Consider the following 20806-nt stretch of genomic DNA (forward strand, 5'->3'; position numbering starts at 1 on the left):
ACTGGGGTAGCAAATGAAAGGGTCTGCCACTCTTGTAAGAACCATCACTTTCTACATCATGCCTTTTCTCGGTTTCTTTGTTACTCATTTCTTCTCTCCTTTTCCCTTCTTCCTATCTATGGTATCTTAGTTTATTAAGATGCAGAGACCACCTTCTGCCTGTTTTTGTAGTCCCAGCACTAATTGATTGCTATATAATAAGTTCTTAATAAGTACTTATTGATTGATAGAAAATTCTTTTGTGTACTTGATAGGTCAATCTCCAGTTTTTTTCTTTTGCATTTTGCCATTATTTGAAATGAGATGCCCTTTACTAATGCTGTTTCTTGTGGTTTTGTTAATATTATATAGAAGTGTGGTTGATTTTTGAGGTTTTTCTTTGTAGCCTACAACTTTGCTGAAGTTATTTTCTCAGGGAGTATCTTTGCTAATTTCCTAGGATTCTCCTATTAACTGCTATATCACCAACACATATAAATAGGTTTATCCCCTCTTTACTTAAATAAATGATTTAATTTCTTTCTCTTGTCTTATTGTTATTGCTAGCATTTCTAGAACTATATGAAATAATAGTGGGATGAGTGGGCATCCTTGCTTCACTCTTGTATTTATTGGGAAAGGGCCTATTTTATCATTTGGATGGATGCTTTTTATGATATTAAAAAAACTGCCTCTCTATCTATACTTCATGTAGTTTGTCTGATAAAAAGTGCTTCATTGTCAAAGGCTTTCTCTGCATCTTTTGAGATGACCATGTCATTTGGTTTTTAATGTGATTAATTATATTTGTTTTTCCTAACTTTGAACCACCTTTGCATATCTGGTATAAATCCCACGTAATTATTATGAATGAGTTCTTGGAAAAATCAATGTTGTCTGTTTGGCAGAATTTTATTTAGAGTCCTCTAGCTTTCTTTCTATGACTTTTGTTCGATTTGCTAATGATGAGTGTGACTGTGGAATAGGTCTTCAGCTAGGAATTCATCTTTTTTCCTTTGGCTCACAATATTTTCACAGTTATTGGTCTGTTGTGTTTTACAGCTGATTGTTGCTGCATGTTTTTCAATACTACATTAAAAAATCTGCATTTTATTTTCCTCTGATTTAGATCTTAGGATAAAATGTATCTTGTAAAAGAATTATGTTAGGTGGTTTCTCAAAATTTCTCAACTTTTCTCAAAATTTTCAGTTATATTTTATTTTCCCTTCAATTACATGGGGAAGCAGTTTTTAGCATTCACATCTTCATGTTTTGAGTTTTGAATTCTTTATCTCTCCCTTTGCTGATTTCTTCTCAGTTCTTGAGAATAATTTGTGAAGTATAGTTCTAATTGTTTGTGGGTTTTTTTTTTAATAGCCTTTCCTTACCTTTCACCTTGGAATTAATACTGGGTATTGGTTCTAAGGCAGAAGAGTGGTAAGGGGTAGGCAATGGGGATTAATGACTTGCCCAGGGACACATAGCTAGGAAGGGTCTGGAGCCACATTTGAACCCAGGACCTCACATCTCTGGACCTGGCTCTCAATCCACAGAGCCACCCAGGTGGCCCCTCTAATTGTTTTTTAAAAATAATGGTAAAAAGGGGGCAGCTGGTTGACTCAGTGGATTGAGAGCCAAACCTAGAGACAGGAGGTCCTAGGTTCAAATATGACCTCAGACACTCACTTCCTATCTATGTGACCCTGGGCAAGTCATTTAATCCCTTGCCTAGCCTTTACCCCTCTTCTGCCTTGTAACCAATTGACACACTATTCATTCTAAGACAGAAGGTAAGGGTTTAAAAAATAAAATAATGATAAAAGTCATGTGAATCCATCTTTTTTCTTTGGTAGTTTCTTGACATTTAGATATATTTCCTTTTCTGATATTAGACTATTTAAGATCTCTGTCTGTTCTTCTGATAGCTTGGGCTTTTTATAGTTCTGAAGGCAAATCTCTATTTCTTTTGTGTCCTGAGATTTGTTAGCATAGAATTGGGCATATTTTATTCTGATTATTCTTTTATTTCTTCTGGTTTTCCTGTGATTTTCCATTATTCATTATTCATTTCATGAATTTGATTTTCTGTTCCTTTCTTTTTAATCAGATAAACTAAGAGTTCAGTAATTTTTTATTTATTCAAAGCTTTTCATTTTATTTATTATTTCTACAATGTTTATTCCAGTCTATTTTTAACTCTTCTTTTATGCTTATTTTAGGTTTTCAATTTATTGGCTTTCTAAATAAAAAAAAAAGTATTTTCAGTTGATCAGTCTTCTGTTTCTATTTTGCTAATGTCTGTAAAGATAGATTGTTTTCCCTCCTTTAGCCCACTTTAGCTGCACCCTAGAAATTTTGCTATTTCCTTCATCTTTATTATCATTATTATCTTTTTTTAGTTATTTTTCTTATACATAGTTTTTTTTTTTTAAAGGGAAAAGGGGTTAAATGACTTGCCCAGGATCATATGGCTAGGAAGTATCTGAGGACAGATTTGTATCCAGGACCTCCTGACTCCAGGCCTGGTACTCTATCCATACTGCTCCTTAGCTGCCCCTTACACCTAGTTTAAAAAAAATTTTTAAAGCTATTTTATTGTCTTCATTTGGGTCTGTATCTTGAACCCTCTTACATGGGATACTATGATTTATTGTTTTTGTTGATTTTCTGCACTTAAAATAACCAAACCCACATTCTTCTTACAGGTAAGATGATAATTTCATAACATGATAATTCATAATAGGAATTATCTATAACCCATACCCAGTTCCAGTTATATATAATATACCTCCTCTTCAGGAATCCTAAGAGAGGGTAGGGCACAATAACCAATGGAATATTGGGTTTCATTTCATTTGAAAAACTTAACTGGTAGGGAAACACATATTGTCGTTCTCCACTGAAGAAATCTGCTGAAGAAATCCTATTTAACTTCTGTGTTTTGAGGCAGGAAAAGATGCCATCAGAAGAAATGCTTGATACCTCCCAGTATTGCTCTTCATCTCATGCCTTACTTCCCTTAATGTCTGAGAGCACAACTGCTTTCCCCTCCTCCTCCCAGTTCAGGTGTCTTGCAGACAAATTTTGTTGTTTTTTTTTTCTGCCTCTATAAAATAATTCTTTGGTAGTTTGATTGGTAAGGTACTGAATCAGTAAATTAATTTAGGTAGAATTGTCAATTTTATTACATTGGCTAAGCAAACCATATGCAATTAACATCTGTCCATTTGTTTAGATCTGACTTTATTTGTGTGAAGTATTTTGTAATTGTGTTCTTATTATTCCTGAGTATGTCTTGGCAGGTATTTTATATTGTTTACAGTGATTTTAAAAGGCATTTCTCTTTCTCTCTCTTGCTAGATTTTGTTAGTGACATATAGAAATGCTGGTGATTAATGTGGGTTTATTTTGTATCCAGCATCTTTGCTGAAGTTGTTCATTATTTGAGCTATTTTAAAAAGTGGATTCTGTAGGATCACTGCTTCTCTAGGATTTTCTAAATATGCCATAGTTTCATCTGCAAGGAATTTTAGTTTTGTTTCCTCATTGTCTCTAATTCTTTCCATTTCTTTTCCTTGCCTTACTGCCATTTCTCCCATTTCTAGTACCATATTGGTAATGTGGTAAGCTTTTAATGTAGGATGTTTGGGGATTGTAGGAACTGCTTTTTCCCATTCTGCCTCCTAAAAAAAAATCCCAATACTACAAGTTCTTAATGAGTTCCTGTGGGGGAATCAAATGAAAGGGTCTGTCTCTCCAGGAAGAACCATCACTTGGTAATTCATGCCTTTTCTCAGCTTCTTTGTTACCCATTTCTTTTCTTCTGCTCCCCTCTTTCAACCTATGCTATCTTAGTTTATTTAAAGGCACAGACTGCCTTTTGTCTTTTTTATCCCCTGGCACTTAGCACAGTGCATGATACATAGTAAGTTCTTAGTAAATGTTTATTGATTGGTGGATTGATTGACAAGTCTTTTGTGTATTCCATAGATTAATCCCCAGGTATTTTATGCATTTTGTAATAATTTTTGGAATAAAATGTCCTTTTCTAATATTGCTTCTTGAGTTTTTGGTTCCTATTATATAGAAGCATGAAGATTTATTTTGTAGTCTGTAATTTTGTTGAAGCGATTTTCTCAGTGTTTTTGCTGATTCTCTAGGATTTTCCTAGTAAACTGTCGTACCATCTGATAAGTTTGTTTACTGGTTAGGAACTGTATTGATCGAGAAGCATAATTATTAAGATGGAACTATAATTGATCTGAATTTGTAGTGATAGTCCCAGGTATTAATAGATTTAATAAAAGTTTAAATTAGTCTTAATATTTAGGATTAATGGTAAACTGTTAATTTAGTAGCAGATAAAAGAACTATATCTTTGTAGGAATAAAAATAGATACTAGATTACATTAGAGTTCATAGGCTTTAATTCTTTCTGATAGCTGACTGCTAAGGGAGACTTTTTCAGCAGCACCAGCATCATCAAGGTCTTGAACTACAAAGTTCTCCTGACAAGTCTACACTCTGAAAGTTGGTGATAGTGGAAAAATGGAATGTATGAAGCTCCCAGATCAAAGTGTTTTGTCTTATGTTGTAAAAAAAAAAATTTCTTAAGATTATTTCAATGATTTATAAGTCCCATGAAGAACAACTCCTGTAAAACCCTTATCCTCATTTTAGAGTTCCTCTTTTTCCACTATAAATTTACCTCCATGAAATATCTGTTGGTCAAACTGAACCATTGACTTTGTATGCCTTGCAAACATATTCAAGCCTATTATAATCAGTAATTTTGTTTTCCCAGTCTTTTTTCTTTCAGCTGATAGGGACAGTTTTAACTCCTCTTTTCCTGTCTTGATGCCTTTTATTTCTCTTCCCCACATTGTTGCTGCTGTTACTAACATTTCTAGAATTATCAAACTATAGTGGGGGAAATGGGTGCCCTTACTTCATTCCTATCTTTATTGGAAAATGTTTTAGTGTACCCCCATTGTAAGTAGTGCTTGTTTTTTAATTTAGATTGATACTTTTAAGGATATTTTTTAAAAGATGCTTCTGTGCCTATACTTTATAAGTTTCTTTGTTTAGGATTAAAGTGTTTTACTTTGACAAATGCTTTTTCACCATCTATTGAGATGTTCATGAGACTCTGAATGCTTTGGTTTTTAATATTATCATATTTATTGTTTTCCTATTGTTGAATCATCTTTTTGTCCCTGGGATAAATCTCATTTGACTATTATGTATGATTTCTTGGACTTTGTTTATTTTTTTTTTAGTTAATTTCTTTATGACATTGGCTTCTAGCTTTCATTCTATGTTTTATCTTTCCCTGGTTTTAGATATTTAGACAATATTTATCTCATAAAAGAATTCTCTTCAGGCGCTTTCTTTCTCAGATTTTTCAAATACTTTGTGAAGTATAAATACTAATTGTTTTTTAAAAGTATGATAACAGTCTCCTGTGAATCCTTCAGGACTTGGAGTTTATGTCTTTGGTGGCTCCTTGACAGTTAGATATATTTCTTTTGCTGATATTGGGTTAAGGTCACTATCTGGTCATCTGATTGTATGGGATTTTAATATTTTTGAAGGCATACCTCTATTTCTTTTGTGTTGTGAGCTTTGTTAGGATGGGACTATGCATAATACATTCTGATCATTCTTTTGATTTCTTCTGGTTTTGCTGTGATTTCCCAGTGTTCATTTGTTGTTTTATTGGTTTGATTTTCTACTTCCTCATTTTTTATTGGATTAGCTAAGGTTTTAGCAATTTTATTAGTCTTAAAGAGCATTTTTTTAGTTTTATTATTTCTTTAATGTTTATCCCAATTCATCTATTTCTTCAATTTTAAATATCTTCTTTTGTTCATATTCTTGGTTAATTAAAAATATATTTAGTTCATCAATCTTCTACTTCTATTTTGTTCATGTATGTTTGTGAAGATATAATTTTCCCCTAGGCCTGCTTTAGCTGCACCATAGAAATTTGAATATGTTGTTTCAACATTATTATTTTTTTCACATAGTTTTCTTTTACATAGTTCTTTAATTGTTTCTGTGATCCATTCTTTGATCCACTCATTTAGGATTTCATTAAGTATCCATATGAGTCTTTATCTTGTATTATTGGCCTATGAGCTGATTACCATTTTTATTGGTTATCATCTATAAAGGATGAATTAATATATTTTTTCTGTCTTTTTACATTTGTTTGGGCCCTATTATTACCTGTAAAAATTGATTACTTTGTTCCTTTTTTACACTTCAGAAATTATCAGAGCCCTCTTTTTTTCTACAGGTGGGAAGATAATTCCATAATAGGCGGGTCACTAACCATGCCCAGTTACAGTTCTATACATGACCCTTTCAGTAATCCTGAGTGGAGATATTGCAGAATTACTGAGATATTGGAGAGTGTGGGGTGTTCAGGAAGGGCTACCATCTCTGTCAGGAAAGCTTGCCAAGCCCTTTCAGGGCAGCCCATCCACTTTTGGTGCCACCCACCCACCCAATTCTCACACTTTGTGCCAAGAAGCATGGGAGATGGTCACAGCAGACTACTAAATCAAAATCAGAGTAACTACCTCTCCCGTTACCCCCTCCCCGGAACAGTTTGTTTTAAGGGCCATGAAAGGAATTGAAGCCCAGTTGTGGAACACTTAAAGCTTGCTCAGCCAACAAAGATGCCAAAGACCACTGCATTCCAAGCATCTCCAGTCTTCCTGACCTTCGTCTTGCCACTGGACTTCAATGTCTCTGGAAGAGAGAGTGAGGCTGACAACATTGTGTCATGCTGCCTCACTTAAATCCAAGTCATGCTTTTTGACTGGGAGTCATCTGGACGTCATCTCTTCAGAAACTAAGTACCAACAACAAATAACCCCAAGAGAGAATCAGTTGTTGCCAGCCACCTATTCATTGTCCTGAGAGCCAGACAAGCAGTGGAGTTGAATTTGAGTGCTTTGGGGCAAGAAAAGATGGTATCAGAAAGAAACCCGGGGTATTCTCTACTCTTCATCATCTCATACTCACTGCCCTTCGGAATGTGCCTATGGTCTTCTTCTAATCCTCTTTCTCGCAACCCTGGCGAAGACTCGGATCCTTCCCCCAATATCTGGTCTTCCTCCCACTCCGCCATCGCACTCCCCGCCTTCCCTTCTGCACCCCTTCCCTGTCCCCAATTCCCTTCGCCGTTAGGAAAGTGATGCCAGCGCCCAGGAGTGAGTGGATTTGTACTTGTTTAATCCCTTCTTCAAGTACATGTGTACGGACGCCCATGAGTGCATCCATTTTTCTTTTCCTCCTTAAACCTTGCCCCGTTCCTTCCTCGTTTGGGGGTGGGGGTGGGTGGGGAATAGAGTAGAGGGAAAACAGCCTCCAGGAACCCTCGCTCGCTCCCTAATACATTGTTCCCCTCGTTTACATTTCACCATTTAATTTCTTTTCTGTTTTCTTCTGTCTTTCCTTCCCTCCTTCCTTTGCTCCATTCTTCTCCCCCCTGCCCCCTCTACTGAATTGGCCCTACTAGAGCTGATCAATACGTTAGGAGAATCGCTAGGGGAAGGCAAGCGTCCTGCTGGCGACTCGCAGCTGGGGTTCCTGAGGAGCGGCACAAATTCACCTACGGACATTCTTTATTGAGGATGGGCAACCTGGCCCGACGCCGGCGCTGGGGCTCGCTGGACCACGCTGAACTTGGGGAGTGGGAGAAGGTTGCTGGAAGAGCCGGTAGCTGCCTGTGGCAGTTCAAGCTTCCTCCTCTGGGGAGTCCTGTTGCTTCTGCCACTGCGAAGCTCTGGCGAATTGTTCTGGGTTGGAGGGCCAGACTCTGCACGGGTTCCACCTGAGTGGAGTCGGAATCCCAGCGCATAGGTGGAGGGGAAATCTCTGGGCAGGGAAGAAGGAGCAAAGGTGCTTTATGCGGTGCACAGAGCAGATGCTTAATAAATGCTGACTGACTGACTGACTGACAGTAGGGCAGAGGATCAGACGAGTTCGGAAGCCCTGCGTTCGAGACCATACATAATTCGTGGCTCAGTGACCCTGAGCAAGTCGCTTACCCTTTGTCTTCCTTCGTTTTCCCACCTGTAAAACCGAGATGGTGATAATATAATCTACGCCACAAGGTCGTTGTGAGCATAAAATGAAATATTTCGAAAGTGCTTTGCAAACCTTAAACTACTTTCTAAATGCCAGCGATAGCCATTTCATAGCCTTTACTTCGTTTCTGACTAGAGAAATTCGATTGTCTCAGTCATTCCACCAGTAGCACATATTAAGAGCCGGCGGTATAAATAGAAAGAATTTAAAACATTTCTATTTACATTGAGCTTGTATTCTAACGAGATAATATGTACATAAAAGATAAATATGAAGTGAATAAACACATATAGCTACACAAAGTAGTAAAATACAAGGTAGTACAGCGACTGCCAGAGGACTTGGAAAACCACACATGCTGCTGTTATTATTACTATAATGACACATTAAAATCATGTAGGAAGTGCATTTTAATGTGATATGCTACAGCCAGTGTGGATATGTCGGTTCTAGCCCATCTTTCAGATCCCCTCTTTCTCCACTTGTTCACTGATATGTATCACTGTAGGTAGCAGAGGATGTAATATCATTTCAGTATGTTGAAAAGATAGTTTTTAGCAGTGCTTCCTCACTTTTTGTGTGCCACAGATGCTGTTGGCAGTCTAGTGAAGTCCATACAGACCTTTTTTTTTTTTTCAGAAAAAAAATTAAATATATAAACTAATATAATTAGATGTAAAGAATTACCAAGAAAATCAAAGGTTAGTGAAAATAAATAGTTTATTTCTTCATCTAATTTTCACAGACCTTCCGATACCCCCAATATATATCCACAGACCCTGAGGGCCCAGGAAATCAAGTTTAAGGAATTCCTTAGCTCACTGCCTCTAATCTGCTTTGTTTGGGCTCACTATAACACCTGTCCAACTTTCCATGAGTCTAAGAGTACAAGACTGAAGGTGTTCTCAGAAATGATGTGGAGGTAGCGTCTGCTTTGGCACTACCAGGTGGAAAGGGCCTTGTTAGGCAATTTCCTGGTCAATGGTTATCCTAACTGTAAGAGGTCTCAGGAATCATATCTTCCAGACTCCCGCACCCTCCACGGCCTTCCCTGGCACTGACGTGGCAGCGGTCGGGAGTCGCCAACTTTTGGGAGCGAAACCAACTCCTGGAGAGCGGAAAAACAGAAGGAGCGGCAGGCGCTCACGGGTGAGGAGCCGGGAAGCCCGAGGCTCCGGAGCGGGGAGGTTTCTTTTGCCAACGCTCAACACATCACACTTGGAACGTGGGGAATATATTTGCTAACCTCTTCAAGGGGCTCTTTGGCCAAAAAGAAATGAGGATTCTAATGGTTGGTCTGGATGCTGCAGCAAAGACAACTATTTTGTACAAACTGAAGCTGGTGAGATAGTAACTGCTATTCCCACGACAGGTTTCTACGTAGAAACTGTAGAATACAAAAACATTGGCTTCACGCTGTGGGATGGATGGAGGTGGCCAGGACAAAATCGGACCCTTACAGCGCCATCACTGCCAGAATACACAAGGACTGATTTTTGTGGCTGACAGCCAGGACAGAGAGCGAGTGAATGAGGCTCGGGAAGAACTGATGAGAATGTTGGCAGAGGATGAGCTCAGAGATGCCGTCTTCTTAGTTTTTGCTAACAAACGCGATCTTCCCAATGCCATGAATGCAGCTGAAATCACAGATAAACGCGGACTGCGTTCTCTCCGTCACAGGAACTGGTACATCCAAGCCACCTGTGCCACTAGTGGGGATGGGCTCTATGAAGGACTGGGCTGGTTGTCCAATCAGCTCCGAAACCAGAAATGAAACAACAAAAGTTCCTCCTCCCTCTTCTCTCCCTCTTATGTCCTCCTGTTCGGGCTTCGCTTTACTCCATGTGGTAAAATGTGCTACTTTGTGGTATTCAGTGCAGGAAGCTGTTTTTTTTTTCCTACCTCTTGTCACAGTACGTATTGCACCATACTGTAAATGTGGCAAATGCAGGCCTGAAAACAGGTTGCTTTTTAATATAAACAGTTTGTGTTTCCAGTGGGGCAGTTTCTGGCACTCCTATGCAATATTACTCAGCTTCTTTTTATTGTAAAAAAAATCAACTCCCCGTTTAGTATTGGGAAGGGATTTAAGCACACTGGCACTTGGGTTGCTGGGGTTTAACGTGCAGCAGCCGAGCCGAATGCGACCTACTGGCCTGTGAGATGTGTGGAGATCCATTTTGGTGGTCGCTTTTTAACCTGAACTCAGTGTGTTTTTTTAAATAGTAAAAAAATTTTTAAAAAGACAAGTAAAAACACTAGAACACACAAAACGGAGAAATACGCTTAGTGTAGGTTTTGCAGTAACAACTTTTACCAGACCATTGTAATTGTCTATTTCTCTTCTGAAACTTGAGAAACGATACAAAGCAAACAAGTGATCATTTTTACATGGTTAAAATAGAGCTCCATGTAATGCCATGTCTTTGGATTTTTATGTATTTCATAGAGTTTGTGCTTGTGTTTGTGCTCACGTGGATACTTATTAGGGAAAAAAAAGGTTTGAGGTTGTGGTTTGGAGCAGGCTGCACATTGAGAGCATTAGATCTTCAATCATAGACTGTTTATCCCTCCTCCCGCCTTTTGCAGTTCAGGTCAGGCTGATTAGTTCTCCATCCCACTAGAATAACTCTTAGGAAGGACACAATGATGACGGCTGGTTATAATCATCGAGAAGAGTTTTTGAACGTATTTGGAGAAGAAAAAAAAAACAGCCTTTTAATTTTGGTTAAATTTAAATTTGGTTTGGAGTGTGTGTGCTTCTGTTTGAAACCACCCCAGACAGCTCTCCACAGTAAGCACAACCCCAAAGCTTGGTTAGAGATATTTCAAAGACACCGCCAAGAACACCAGGTATTTCTCTATGATGTCTAGGTTTCGAAAGAAAATAAATTGAGCATGAGAGCTTGGGGAGTCATTCCATTCTAGTCCCATTCGGTCCCATTTTGGAATGATCCCCCTATCTGTATATGTGTGAAATGTCCTTTACTACCCCTCATATTATTACAAGGGTCAGATTTACCATGGGGGAAAAATATTTACTTTTTTTTTTTCTTTTTCCTTTTGTATTTTGATTAACACTGAAGAAGCTGGAGCTGTTAAACTTTATTGGAGGGGGGGGACTCAGAACTGGTTTGTTTGGTGTTGTGGAAACTCTTACTGCTTTCAGTACACAATTCGTAATCAACTGTTTTGTATCCTTGTTTGCAGTTTTCATTTTGACAAACAAGCACTGTAATTAAAGCTCTTAGAATAAAAAAGAAAAGAAAAGAAATCATATCTCCCAGCCCTCTCATTATACATCTTCAGGAATTGAGACTAAGTGGCATTAGGCCAATGTTCCAAGATCAGACTGTTAACTTGTGGCATGATTAGGTCTAGAACCCAAGTTTCCTGAGTCTGCTCAGTGACTTTTCTACTACAAGACCCTGGATCTACCTGAATATTAGTCTCATTTTTCATGTTTTTTTTTTTTATTCCTAATATGGGGGGAGTTCTGACTACTATTCAGAAAATGCTTAATTTGCTAGATCTGACAGATCTGGTCATAGTTATGAAGTGTACTTTGTTCTTTCCAAGACATCACAGCCTGGGGAAATGGGAAAACAGAGTCAAGGTTTCTTGAACAAGCTAGGCTGGGACCAGAGAAGATCTGCCTCCCATTCAGTTTGCTCTGTGTGAGAGCTGAGCTTAGTAGTTAAGGAATGACAAGGCTCGGGGGCAGAGCATGATGACTTAAGTCTTTTTTTTTTTTTACCCAAATATCTCAATCACATCTGAGGAAGTAGAGGTAAATCCTCCTATCCAAAGTTTTGTAACTACCTTCCCTCTCCCTCACCCCTTCCTCCAACTCCATGCTCAGTCCCCCTTTTTTGGTTTATTTTATTTCCCCAATTACATGTAATACTTTTCAGCATATATTTTCCAAACTTACGAGACCTAAATCATCCCCCTCCCTCCCTTCTCCCCTATGTAAAACATGCTCCATATTGGTCATTGTTGTAAGAGAATATTCTTATGAAACCAAAACCCTCAAATAAAAACACAAATAAAGTGAAAAATCACATATGCTTTGACTTGCTTTCTAACTCCACTGCTTCTTTCTCTGGAGGTGGATAGCATTCTTCTGTCATAAGTCTTTCAGAATTGTTCTGGATCATTGTATTGCTGAGAATAGCTAGCTAAGTCTCAGTTGATCATCATAAAATATTGTTGTTACTGTGTACAATATACTCCTGGTTTTGCTTATTTCACTATGCATCAGTTCATGTAGGTCTTTCCATCTTTTTCTGAAATCATCCTATTCATCATTTCTTATTCATCTATTTATCATCTTATTCATCTATTCATCATCATGATAGTACTTAATCACCATAATATACCATAATTTGTACAGCCATTCCCAAATTGGTGGACATCCCCTCAATTTCTAATTCTTTGCCACTACAAAGAGCTGCTAGAAATATTTTTGGATATGTAGGTCCTTTGCCCTTTTCAATTATTTCTTTGTGATCATTAGCAGAGGCAGTTTTATACCTTCTTTGCTTGCATTGAGCTCTTTAACTTCTTTCCCTTTTCTTTTACTGTTGTTACTAGAAGTTCTAGAACTATCATACAATAATGTGGGAGTGGGCATCCTTGCTTCATGTACATATTTATTCAAAAAGTTTCTAGTGTATTCTTATTGCATATAGTATTTACTTTTGAATGTAGATAGATGCTTTTTATGCTATAAAATAAATATGCCTCTATGCCTATTCAGTGTAGTGGTTTTTTTTTTTTTAACATTAAAGAGTTTTATGTTGTCAAAAGACTTTTCTGTATCTATTGAGATGATCATATGATATTGAGATAGATGATCATATGATTTTTGGATGTTTTGGTTTTAAATGTGATTTTATTCATTATTTTCCTAATATTAAACCATCTTTGCATCTCTGGCATAAATACCATTTGGTCATTATGAATGATTTCTTGGATTTTGTTTAATATTTTTTAGTTAATTTCATTAATAATATTGGTTTCTAGTTTTCATTCTATATTTTTCTTTCCCTGGTTTAGGTAACAGGACAATATTTATTTCATAAAATATTCCCTTCAGGTGTTTTCTTTCTCAGAGTTTTAGGATAATTTGTAAAGTATAAATACTAAATGTTTTTTAAAAGTATGATAAACGTCTCTTGGGAATCCATTTTATTTAGTAGCTCCTTGACAGATGTATTTCCTTAGCTGATGCTGGGTTTTTAAAAAATCTCTATCTGGTCTGTAGGTTTGAGTTTTTTTAAATATTTTTGAAGGCATACCTCTTTTCTTTTGTGTTGTGAGCTTTGTCAGGATGGAATTGTGCATAATATATTCTGATTATTCTTCTGGTTTTGCCATGATTTCCCAGGGTTCATTTACTGTTTTTGAAAATGTATATTCAGTTCCTTACTCTTCTACTTTTATTTTGTTTATGAATATTTTAAGTATATGTTTCCTCCCAGGCATACTTTAGCTTTGCCTCAGGGATTTTCATGTTATTTCGTCATTATTATCATTATCTTTTTTAAACAGCCTTAAATTACCTCAATATTTGTTCTTTAATTCATTATGTAGAATTTCAATTAATTCTCCATTAGGGTGTGTGTCATGTCCATGAACCAATGACTATTTTTATTGGTTATAGTGTATAAAACGGAATTAAAGTATTATTTGTTTCTACTTTTAAAATATTTGCAAAATCTCTGTGCCCTATTAAATGTAGCACATGTAATGATTGCTTTGTTGATTTTCTGAACCTAAGATACCTGAGCACTCTTCCCCCTTCTCACGAGGGAGGATGATAGTTCCATAATACACAATAATTCCGTAATCGATCGATAACTAACCATGCTCAGTTCCAATTTTACACCTAACCCCTTTAGCAATCCCTGGAGGAGAGGGAAGAATCATTGAGGTGTTGAGATGTATGGATGTGTTCAGGGGGGACAAGCATCTGTGGCATGAGGGCTTGAGGTACCTTCTTTCACCCAGTTCTCAATTGTGGCTGCAAGAAGTTGCAGCATGGGAAGAGGTCCTAGTGAAAAGCAAACGTGCTAGCTCAAATTGAGGGTAATGGCGGTAGCAAGTGCGGCGGAGCACCTTGAACCGATTCAGACTTCAAAAGTTTACGGATAAGCTACTATATCTCGGGAAATTCCTCATGATCTTTGTCTTTCCCATGGAAAAGAGAGTGAGCCAAGGGACTGTCACTCAGTGGATTGAGGCGGGCGGGGGCGGGGGCGGGGCGGGGCGGGGGCTGGAGAGAGAGAGAATTGGAGAGCTCTGTTAAGTCATAGAGCTCCTCTCCACCGGTCCCTGGTTCAGTAAAAAACAAGTAGGGGCTGCCTAGGAGTTAAAAGATGGCATCGGAAGGAAAGCGGACTTATTTCGTACTTTTTATCTTCATCTTCAGCAGGCCGCTTTTTGCTAGCGATCGTGAGTCATCCCGCAATCCTTTCCGTTCAGATTTCAGACCCCTTCCGCTGTTTTCCTCCAACTCCCACTCCCCTCCCCCAAGCCCCCGCTGGACGCTGCAGTCTTTCTCCTGTGGCGCAGGAGTGTGTTTATTTGCCCACCTCAGTCCTAATGCTAAGCTTCCTTCTTTCTTAGTCTCACTACTGTCTCCCACCGCTGTCCGTAGACTTGGGTTTGTGTTTCCCCCCTTCTTCTTTCTGACTTCAACACAAAGTAGGGGGGTGGGGGTGGGGAAAGCCGTCTCGAACCCTCACTCATCTCCTTTTATATTTCACCTTTTAATTCTTGTTTTTGTTTTTTACTCGCTTTCCTTTCCTCCTTCCGACCTTTTGCTGAATTGCTCCTATCCCGGGCATGCTGGAGCTGGGGTGGGGATGTCAGCTGGGGTATCGGAGAAGTACCACAAATTCAACTAAACCACTTAGTTTAAGGGGAAAGATAAGTTTTTAATGGGTGTGGTCCATTGAGGCTTTGGGCTTGTAGCTGACCTTGAGAAAGATTAGGAGAGGGGAAGAAGAGAAGGTTGCTGCGAAAACTTGTAGAGCTTCCTCTTTTCTTTTTTTGTTGTGGTGGTGGGGAGCTATCCCTGGGAGAAGTACTAAGCTTTGTACTGGCTGCACTTGAGCCTAGTCAGAGCCCTCAGAGGAAATGGGGAGGGGAAGGGTCTCTGGGCAGGAAAGATGAAGCAAAGCTACTTACCGCAGGGCTTGGCACAGTGCTGGTCGCCTAGCAACTGTTTAATAAATGCTGACTATGGATCTGGTAGGCTAGTTGGCACAGGAGATGGAAGGCCAGACCTTGAGTCAGAAAGAAGTGAATTCAAGACCCTAGTCACAGAATTGGTGGCTCTGTGACCCTGGGAAAGACACTTAACTTGTCTTCCTTAGTTTCCCCATCGGTAAAATGAAGAGGATGATCATAGACTCTACTCCACAGGGTGGGATGTGAGGATAAAATGAGATATTTGAAAATGCTTTTTGAAAACCGGAAATCACTATATAAATGCTAGCTATATCCAACTCGAAGCCTTTACTTAGAGTTTCTAATTAGAGAAGTTCGATTAAATTTTAATTTTATTCCACAACAGCACATATTAGATGCTAGGGACACAAATACAAAAAATTTCAAAATAAATTCCTGTTTACAATGAACTTACATTCTAATGGAAGAGTTAATAAGTATTTAAATGTACATGTATATAAAACACAGAAATATAAAATTAATAAATACATATACCCATGCAAATAATGAAATACAAGATAGTATAGTCAATTTGAGAGGAGATCAGGGAGGTGGTTTAGTTTAGGGACTTGGGGGCTGGCACCAGGGAGTGCAAGCCATAGCAGGAAAAGGCTCCTGAGGAGTTAGGTGTTAAGAGAAGGAAGGGCTGGAATTGGTAGTGGCTCCTCCTTTTGACGAGATGCTGGCTAAGGCTGCATGGAAAGAGAGCATGGGCATAAGAGTGTATGGGAACTGAAGAAGGTGGCCAGGGATAAGCTGTCACTAGAGGGAAAATTTGCATTTCTTCAATTCTTTAGTGATTTAGAACTTTTTTTTTTATATGACTATTGACAGCTTTGATTTGTTCCTCTGAAAATTGCCCATTTATATCCTCTTGACCATTTATCAGTTGGGAAATGGTCTTTATTGTTATTACTGTGGCTCAATTCCCTGTATATTTGAGAAATGAGACCACATAGTTTGTTGATTAGATAGGGATATCTGGTTTGATGAGCATAGGGATTTTTTTCTCTCCTCTCAATTGAACTGAACCAAGCTTAATTCTATTTTTTTTACATAATTCCCTCCACCCCCACCCCACCCCCACACTTCCTCACCTTCATTGGGAGGTAACAGCATAGGAAGTAGTATGGTCATTGGATAGAAGGTGGACTTTGTATATACTTCTGCCCATTCTTTCCATCTCTTCAGCAGAGGCTTGACATCCATTCTCCAGAGAACAAGCTTTGTGATCTAGTAAAGCTGTTCTTTTTCTGGGGAGGGAAAGCTGAAGAACCTGGAGCACAGAGAAATTAAATGACTTGGGTAGATGTTTTTGGTCTGAACTTAGGGGCCTTTCTTGTCTTCTCAGCTGAAGGCAACCATGATTAATTCCACTTTCAGCCACTTTATTTTTTTTAAATGTACTAAAATTTAATCATTCATAAAAGCTGTAATTTAATCTGTGATAGTAAAACACAAGAAGCAATATTAGAGTTGATTTAGTATATGATATATTTTAGCTTTGAAAGCCAAAGGAATCAGTTATCCCAGTTTTTTCCTATCAAAGACCCATTTTTTCCAAAGCATTATGCACAATTTTAATTAGAATATAATGGCAGAATGATATCCCATAACTTTTAAATATAAAATGAAGTGAATGACTCAAAAGAGTTATTTCCTGCAGTGAGTTTGTGGGGAAAATTTCATAATCTATATCTATAGCATTATAGATATAAAGTATAATGGTTCAACTTTTTAGTGCTCGATGGGGAGTAATTATGATAAAAAGGTCAATATGAAATAGTTTAATTAGAGTAGCAATACTTAACATTTGAAATGCATTCATGCTCTTTTGAATAATCATATTAGAGTCAGTACATTTATTTTCACATCTGTTATAACTGCTATTGCAAAGGAGAAATACTATTGTCTTATTTTTCCAAGAGATATACACAGAGCAATTTTTTCTCTAGGGAACTTGTGCAAACCATTATAAGATCTAGATTCTTCACATAATATATAAAACAGAAGAAGCCTCTTCAGGTATGTTGTTAATTAATTAATGTATTTTTTGAAGTCTGGAATGCTGGCACTTTCCAATTAGGCAAGAGTTCTTCATTCCTGTAATCTGGCTCAGAGCTGCTGCAAGGTGGGATCTAAAGCAGCAGGCATGATTGTTTCCCAATTTGTTGCTACCCTTCTGATTTTGGTTACATTGGTTTTGTTTGTACAAAAACTTTTTAAATTGATGTATTCCAGATTATTTATTTTGCATTTTGTAACTCTTTCTAATTCTTGCTTGGTTTTGAAGTCTTTCCCTTCCCAAAGGTCTGACATGTATGCTATTCTGTGTTCGCCTAATTTTCTTATAGTTTCCTTCTTTATATTCAAGTCATTCACCCATTTTGAATTTATCTTGGTGTAGGGTGTGAGGTGTTGATCTAAACCTAATCTTTCCCACACTGTCCTCCAATTTTCCCAGCAGTTTTTATGAAATAGTGGATTTTTTCCCCCAAAGCTGGGATCTTTGGGTTTGTCATATACTGTCTTGCTGAGGTCACTTGCCCCCAGTCTGTTCCACTGATCCTCCTTTCTGTCTCTTAGCCAGTACCAAATTGTTTTGATGACCACTGCTTTATAATATAGTCTGAGATCTGGGACTGCAAGGCCCCCTTCCTTTGTATTTTTTTGTTCATTATTTCCCTGGATTTCCTTGATCTTTTGTTCTTCCAAATGATCTTTGTTATGGTTTTTTCTAAATCAGTAAAAAATTTTTTTGGAAGTTCCATGGGTATGGCACTAAATAGATAGATGAGTTTGGGTAAGATGGTCATTTTTATTTTATTGGCTCATCCTACCCATGAGCAGTTAATGTTCTTCCAATTGTTCAAGTCTAGTTTTAGTTGTGTGGAAAGCGTTTTGTAGTTGTGTTCATATAGTTCCTGTGTTTGTCTCGGGAGATAGATTCCTAAGTATTTTATTTTGTCTAAGGTGATTTTGAATGGGATTTCTCTTTCTAGTTCTTGCTACTGAGCTGTGTTGGAATTATATAGAAATGCTGATGACTTATGTGGGTTTATTTTGTATCCTGCAACTTTGCTAAAGTTGTTGATTATTTCAATTAGCTTTTTGGTTGAATCTCTAGGATTCTTTAAGTAGACCATCATGTCATCTGCAAAGAGTGATAATTTGGTCTCCTCCTTGCCTATTTTAATGCCTTCAATTTCTTTTTCTTCTCTAATTGCTACTGCTAGTGTTTCTAATACAATGTCAAATAATAGAGGTGATAATGGGTATCCTTGTTTCACTCCTGATCTTAATGGGAATGGATTTAGTTTATCCCCATTGCAGATGATATTAGTTGATGGTTTTAGATATATACTGTTTATTATTTTTAGGAACAACCCTTCTATTCCTATGCTTTCTAGTGTTTTTAGTAGGAATGGGTGTTGTATTTTATCAAAGGCTTTTTCTGCATCTATTGAGATAATCATGTGGTTCTTGTTGGTTTGCTTGTTGATATGGTCAATTATGTGGATAGTTTTCCTAATATTGAACCAGCCCTGCATCCCTGGTATGAATCCTACTTGATCATGGTGAATGATCCTTCTGATCACTTGCTGGAGTCTTTTTGCTAGTATCCTATTTAAGATTTTTGCATCTATATTCATTAGGGAGATTGGTCTATAATTTTCTTTCTCTGTTTTTGGCCTGCCTGGCTTTGGAATTAGTACCATGTTTGTGTCATAAAAGGAGTTTGGTAGAACTCCCTCTTTGCTTATTATGTCAAATAGTTTGTATAGTATTGGGATTAACTGTTCTCTGAATGTTTGCTAGAATTCACTGGTGAATCCGTCAGGCCCTGGGGATTTTTTCTTAGGAAGTTCTTTGATGGTCTGTTGGATTTCTTTTTCTGATATGGGATTATTTAAGAAATCTATTTCTTCTTCTGTTAGTCTAGGCAATTTATATTTTTGTAAATATTCATCCATATCATCTAGGTTGGTATATTTATTGCCATGTAGTTGGGCAAAGTAGTTTTTAATGATTGCCTTAATTTCCTCTTCATTGGAGGTAAGATCCCCCTTTTCATCCTTGATGCTGTTAATTTGCCTTTCTTCTTTCCTGTTTTTAATTAGATTGACCAGTACTTTGTCTATTTTGTCTGTTTTTTCAAAGTACCAGCTTCTAGTCTTGTTTATTAGCTCAATAGTCCTGTCACTTTTGATTTTATTGATTTATCCTTTAATTTTTAGGATCTCTAGTTTGGTTTTCTTCTGGGGTTTTTTAATTTGTTCGTTCTCAAGTTTTTTGATTTGCATTTCCAATTCCTTGATCTCTGTCCTCCCTAATTTGTTAATATATGCACTCAGGGATATGAATTTTCCTCTAAGTACTACCTTGGCTGCATCCCATAAGGTTTGAAAGGATGTCTCGCTGTTGTCATTTTCTTCAACGAAATTATTAATTGTTTCTATGATTTCTTCTCTAACTATCCGATTTTGGAGTATCATATTATTTAATTTCCAATTGATTTTTAATTTGCTTCTCCATGTACCCTTACTGATCAATATTTTTATTGCCTTGTGATCTGAAAAGGCTGCATTTATTATTTCTGCTTTTCTGCATTTGAGTGACATGTTTCTGTGACCTAGTGTATGATCTATTTTTGTGAATGTACCATGTGGTGCTGAAAAGAAGGTGTATTCCTTTTTGTCCCTATTTATTTTTCTCCATATGTCTATTAACTCTAATTTTTCTAAGATTTCATTCACCTCTTTTACCTCTTTCTTGTCTATTTTTTGGTTTGATTTATCTAAATTTGATAGTGGTTGATTCAAGTCTCCCACTAATATGGTTTTACTGTCTATTTCCTCCTTCAATTCTCCTAGTTTCTCTATTAAAATTTTAGATGCTATACCATTTGGTGCATACGTGTTGATTAGTGATATTTCCTCATTGTCTATACTCCCTTTTAGCAGAGTATATTTACCTTCCCTATCCCTTTTGATCAGGTCTATTTGTCCTTTGGCTTTGTCAGATATCATGATTGCAACTCCTGCCTTCTTTCTATCAGTTGAGGCCCAAAAGGTCTTACTCCAACCTGTAATTCTAACCTTGTGAGTGTCAACCCGCCTCATATGTGTTTCTTGAAGACAACAAATGATAGGGTTTTGGGTTCTAATCCAATCTGCTATTTGTCTATGTTTTATGGGTGAGTTCATCCCATTCACGTTCAAAGTTATGATTGTCATTTGTGGATTCGCTGGCATTTTGATATCTTCCCCTAGTTCTGACCTTTCTTCTTTAGCTATCTCCTTTTGAACCAGTGATTTACTTTAGGTCAGTCCCCCTAGTCCCCTCCCTTGAGATGCTTCCCTTTCTAGCCCCGCCCTTTTTATGCTCCCTTCCCCTCCCCCCCTTTCCCTCCCTTTTTATATTCCCTCCCCCTTCCCCCTCCTTAATTTTCCTTTCTTTCTTGCCCTAATGGATAAGATAGAA

At 37.5% G+C, this 20806-nt stretch overlaps 1 protein-coding gene and 1 pseudogene across 2 annotated transcripts in view; both read left to right on the plus strand.

Moving 5' to 3' along the window:
- Positions 1-20806, plus strand: part of MILL-like (MHC class I-like located near the LRC-like) — an 85819-nt gene that overhangs the window by 51429 nt on the left and 13584 nt on the right. Inside the window, exon 1 of one of the 2 annotated variants that reach the window (XM_007494035.3) lies at positions 14397-14542. Coding sequence (XP_007494097.1) covers positions 14467-14542 — 76 coding nt within the window. The 5' untranslated portion in view covers positions 14397-14466. 2 annotated transcript variants of the gene reach the window in all.
- On the plus strand, positions 7627-11458 carry LOC103093516 (ADP-ribosylation factor 1-like; annotated as a pseudogene).

The sequence above is a fragment of the Monodelphis domestica genome, chromosome 4 (assembly GCF_027887165.1).
Source record: "Monodelphis domestica isolate mMonDom1 chromosome 4, mMonDom1.pri, whole genome shotgun sequence".
Classification (NCBI taxonomy): domain Eukaryota; kingdom Metazoa; phylum Chordata; class Mammalia; order Didelphimorphia; family Didelphidae; genus Monodelphis; species Monodelphis domestica.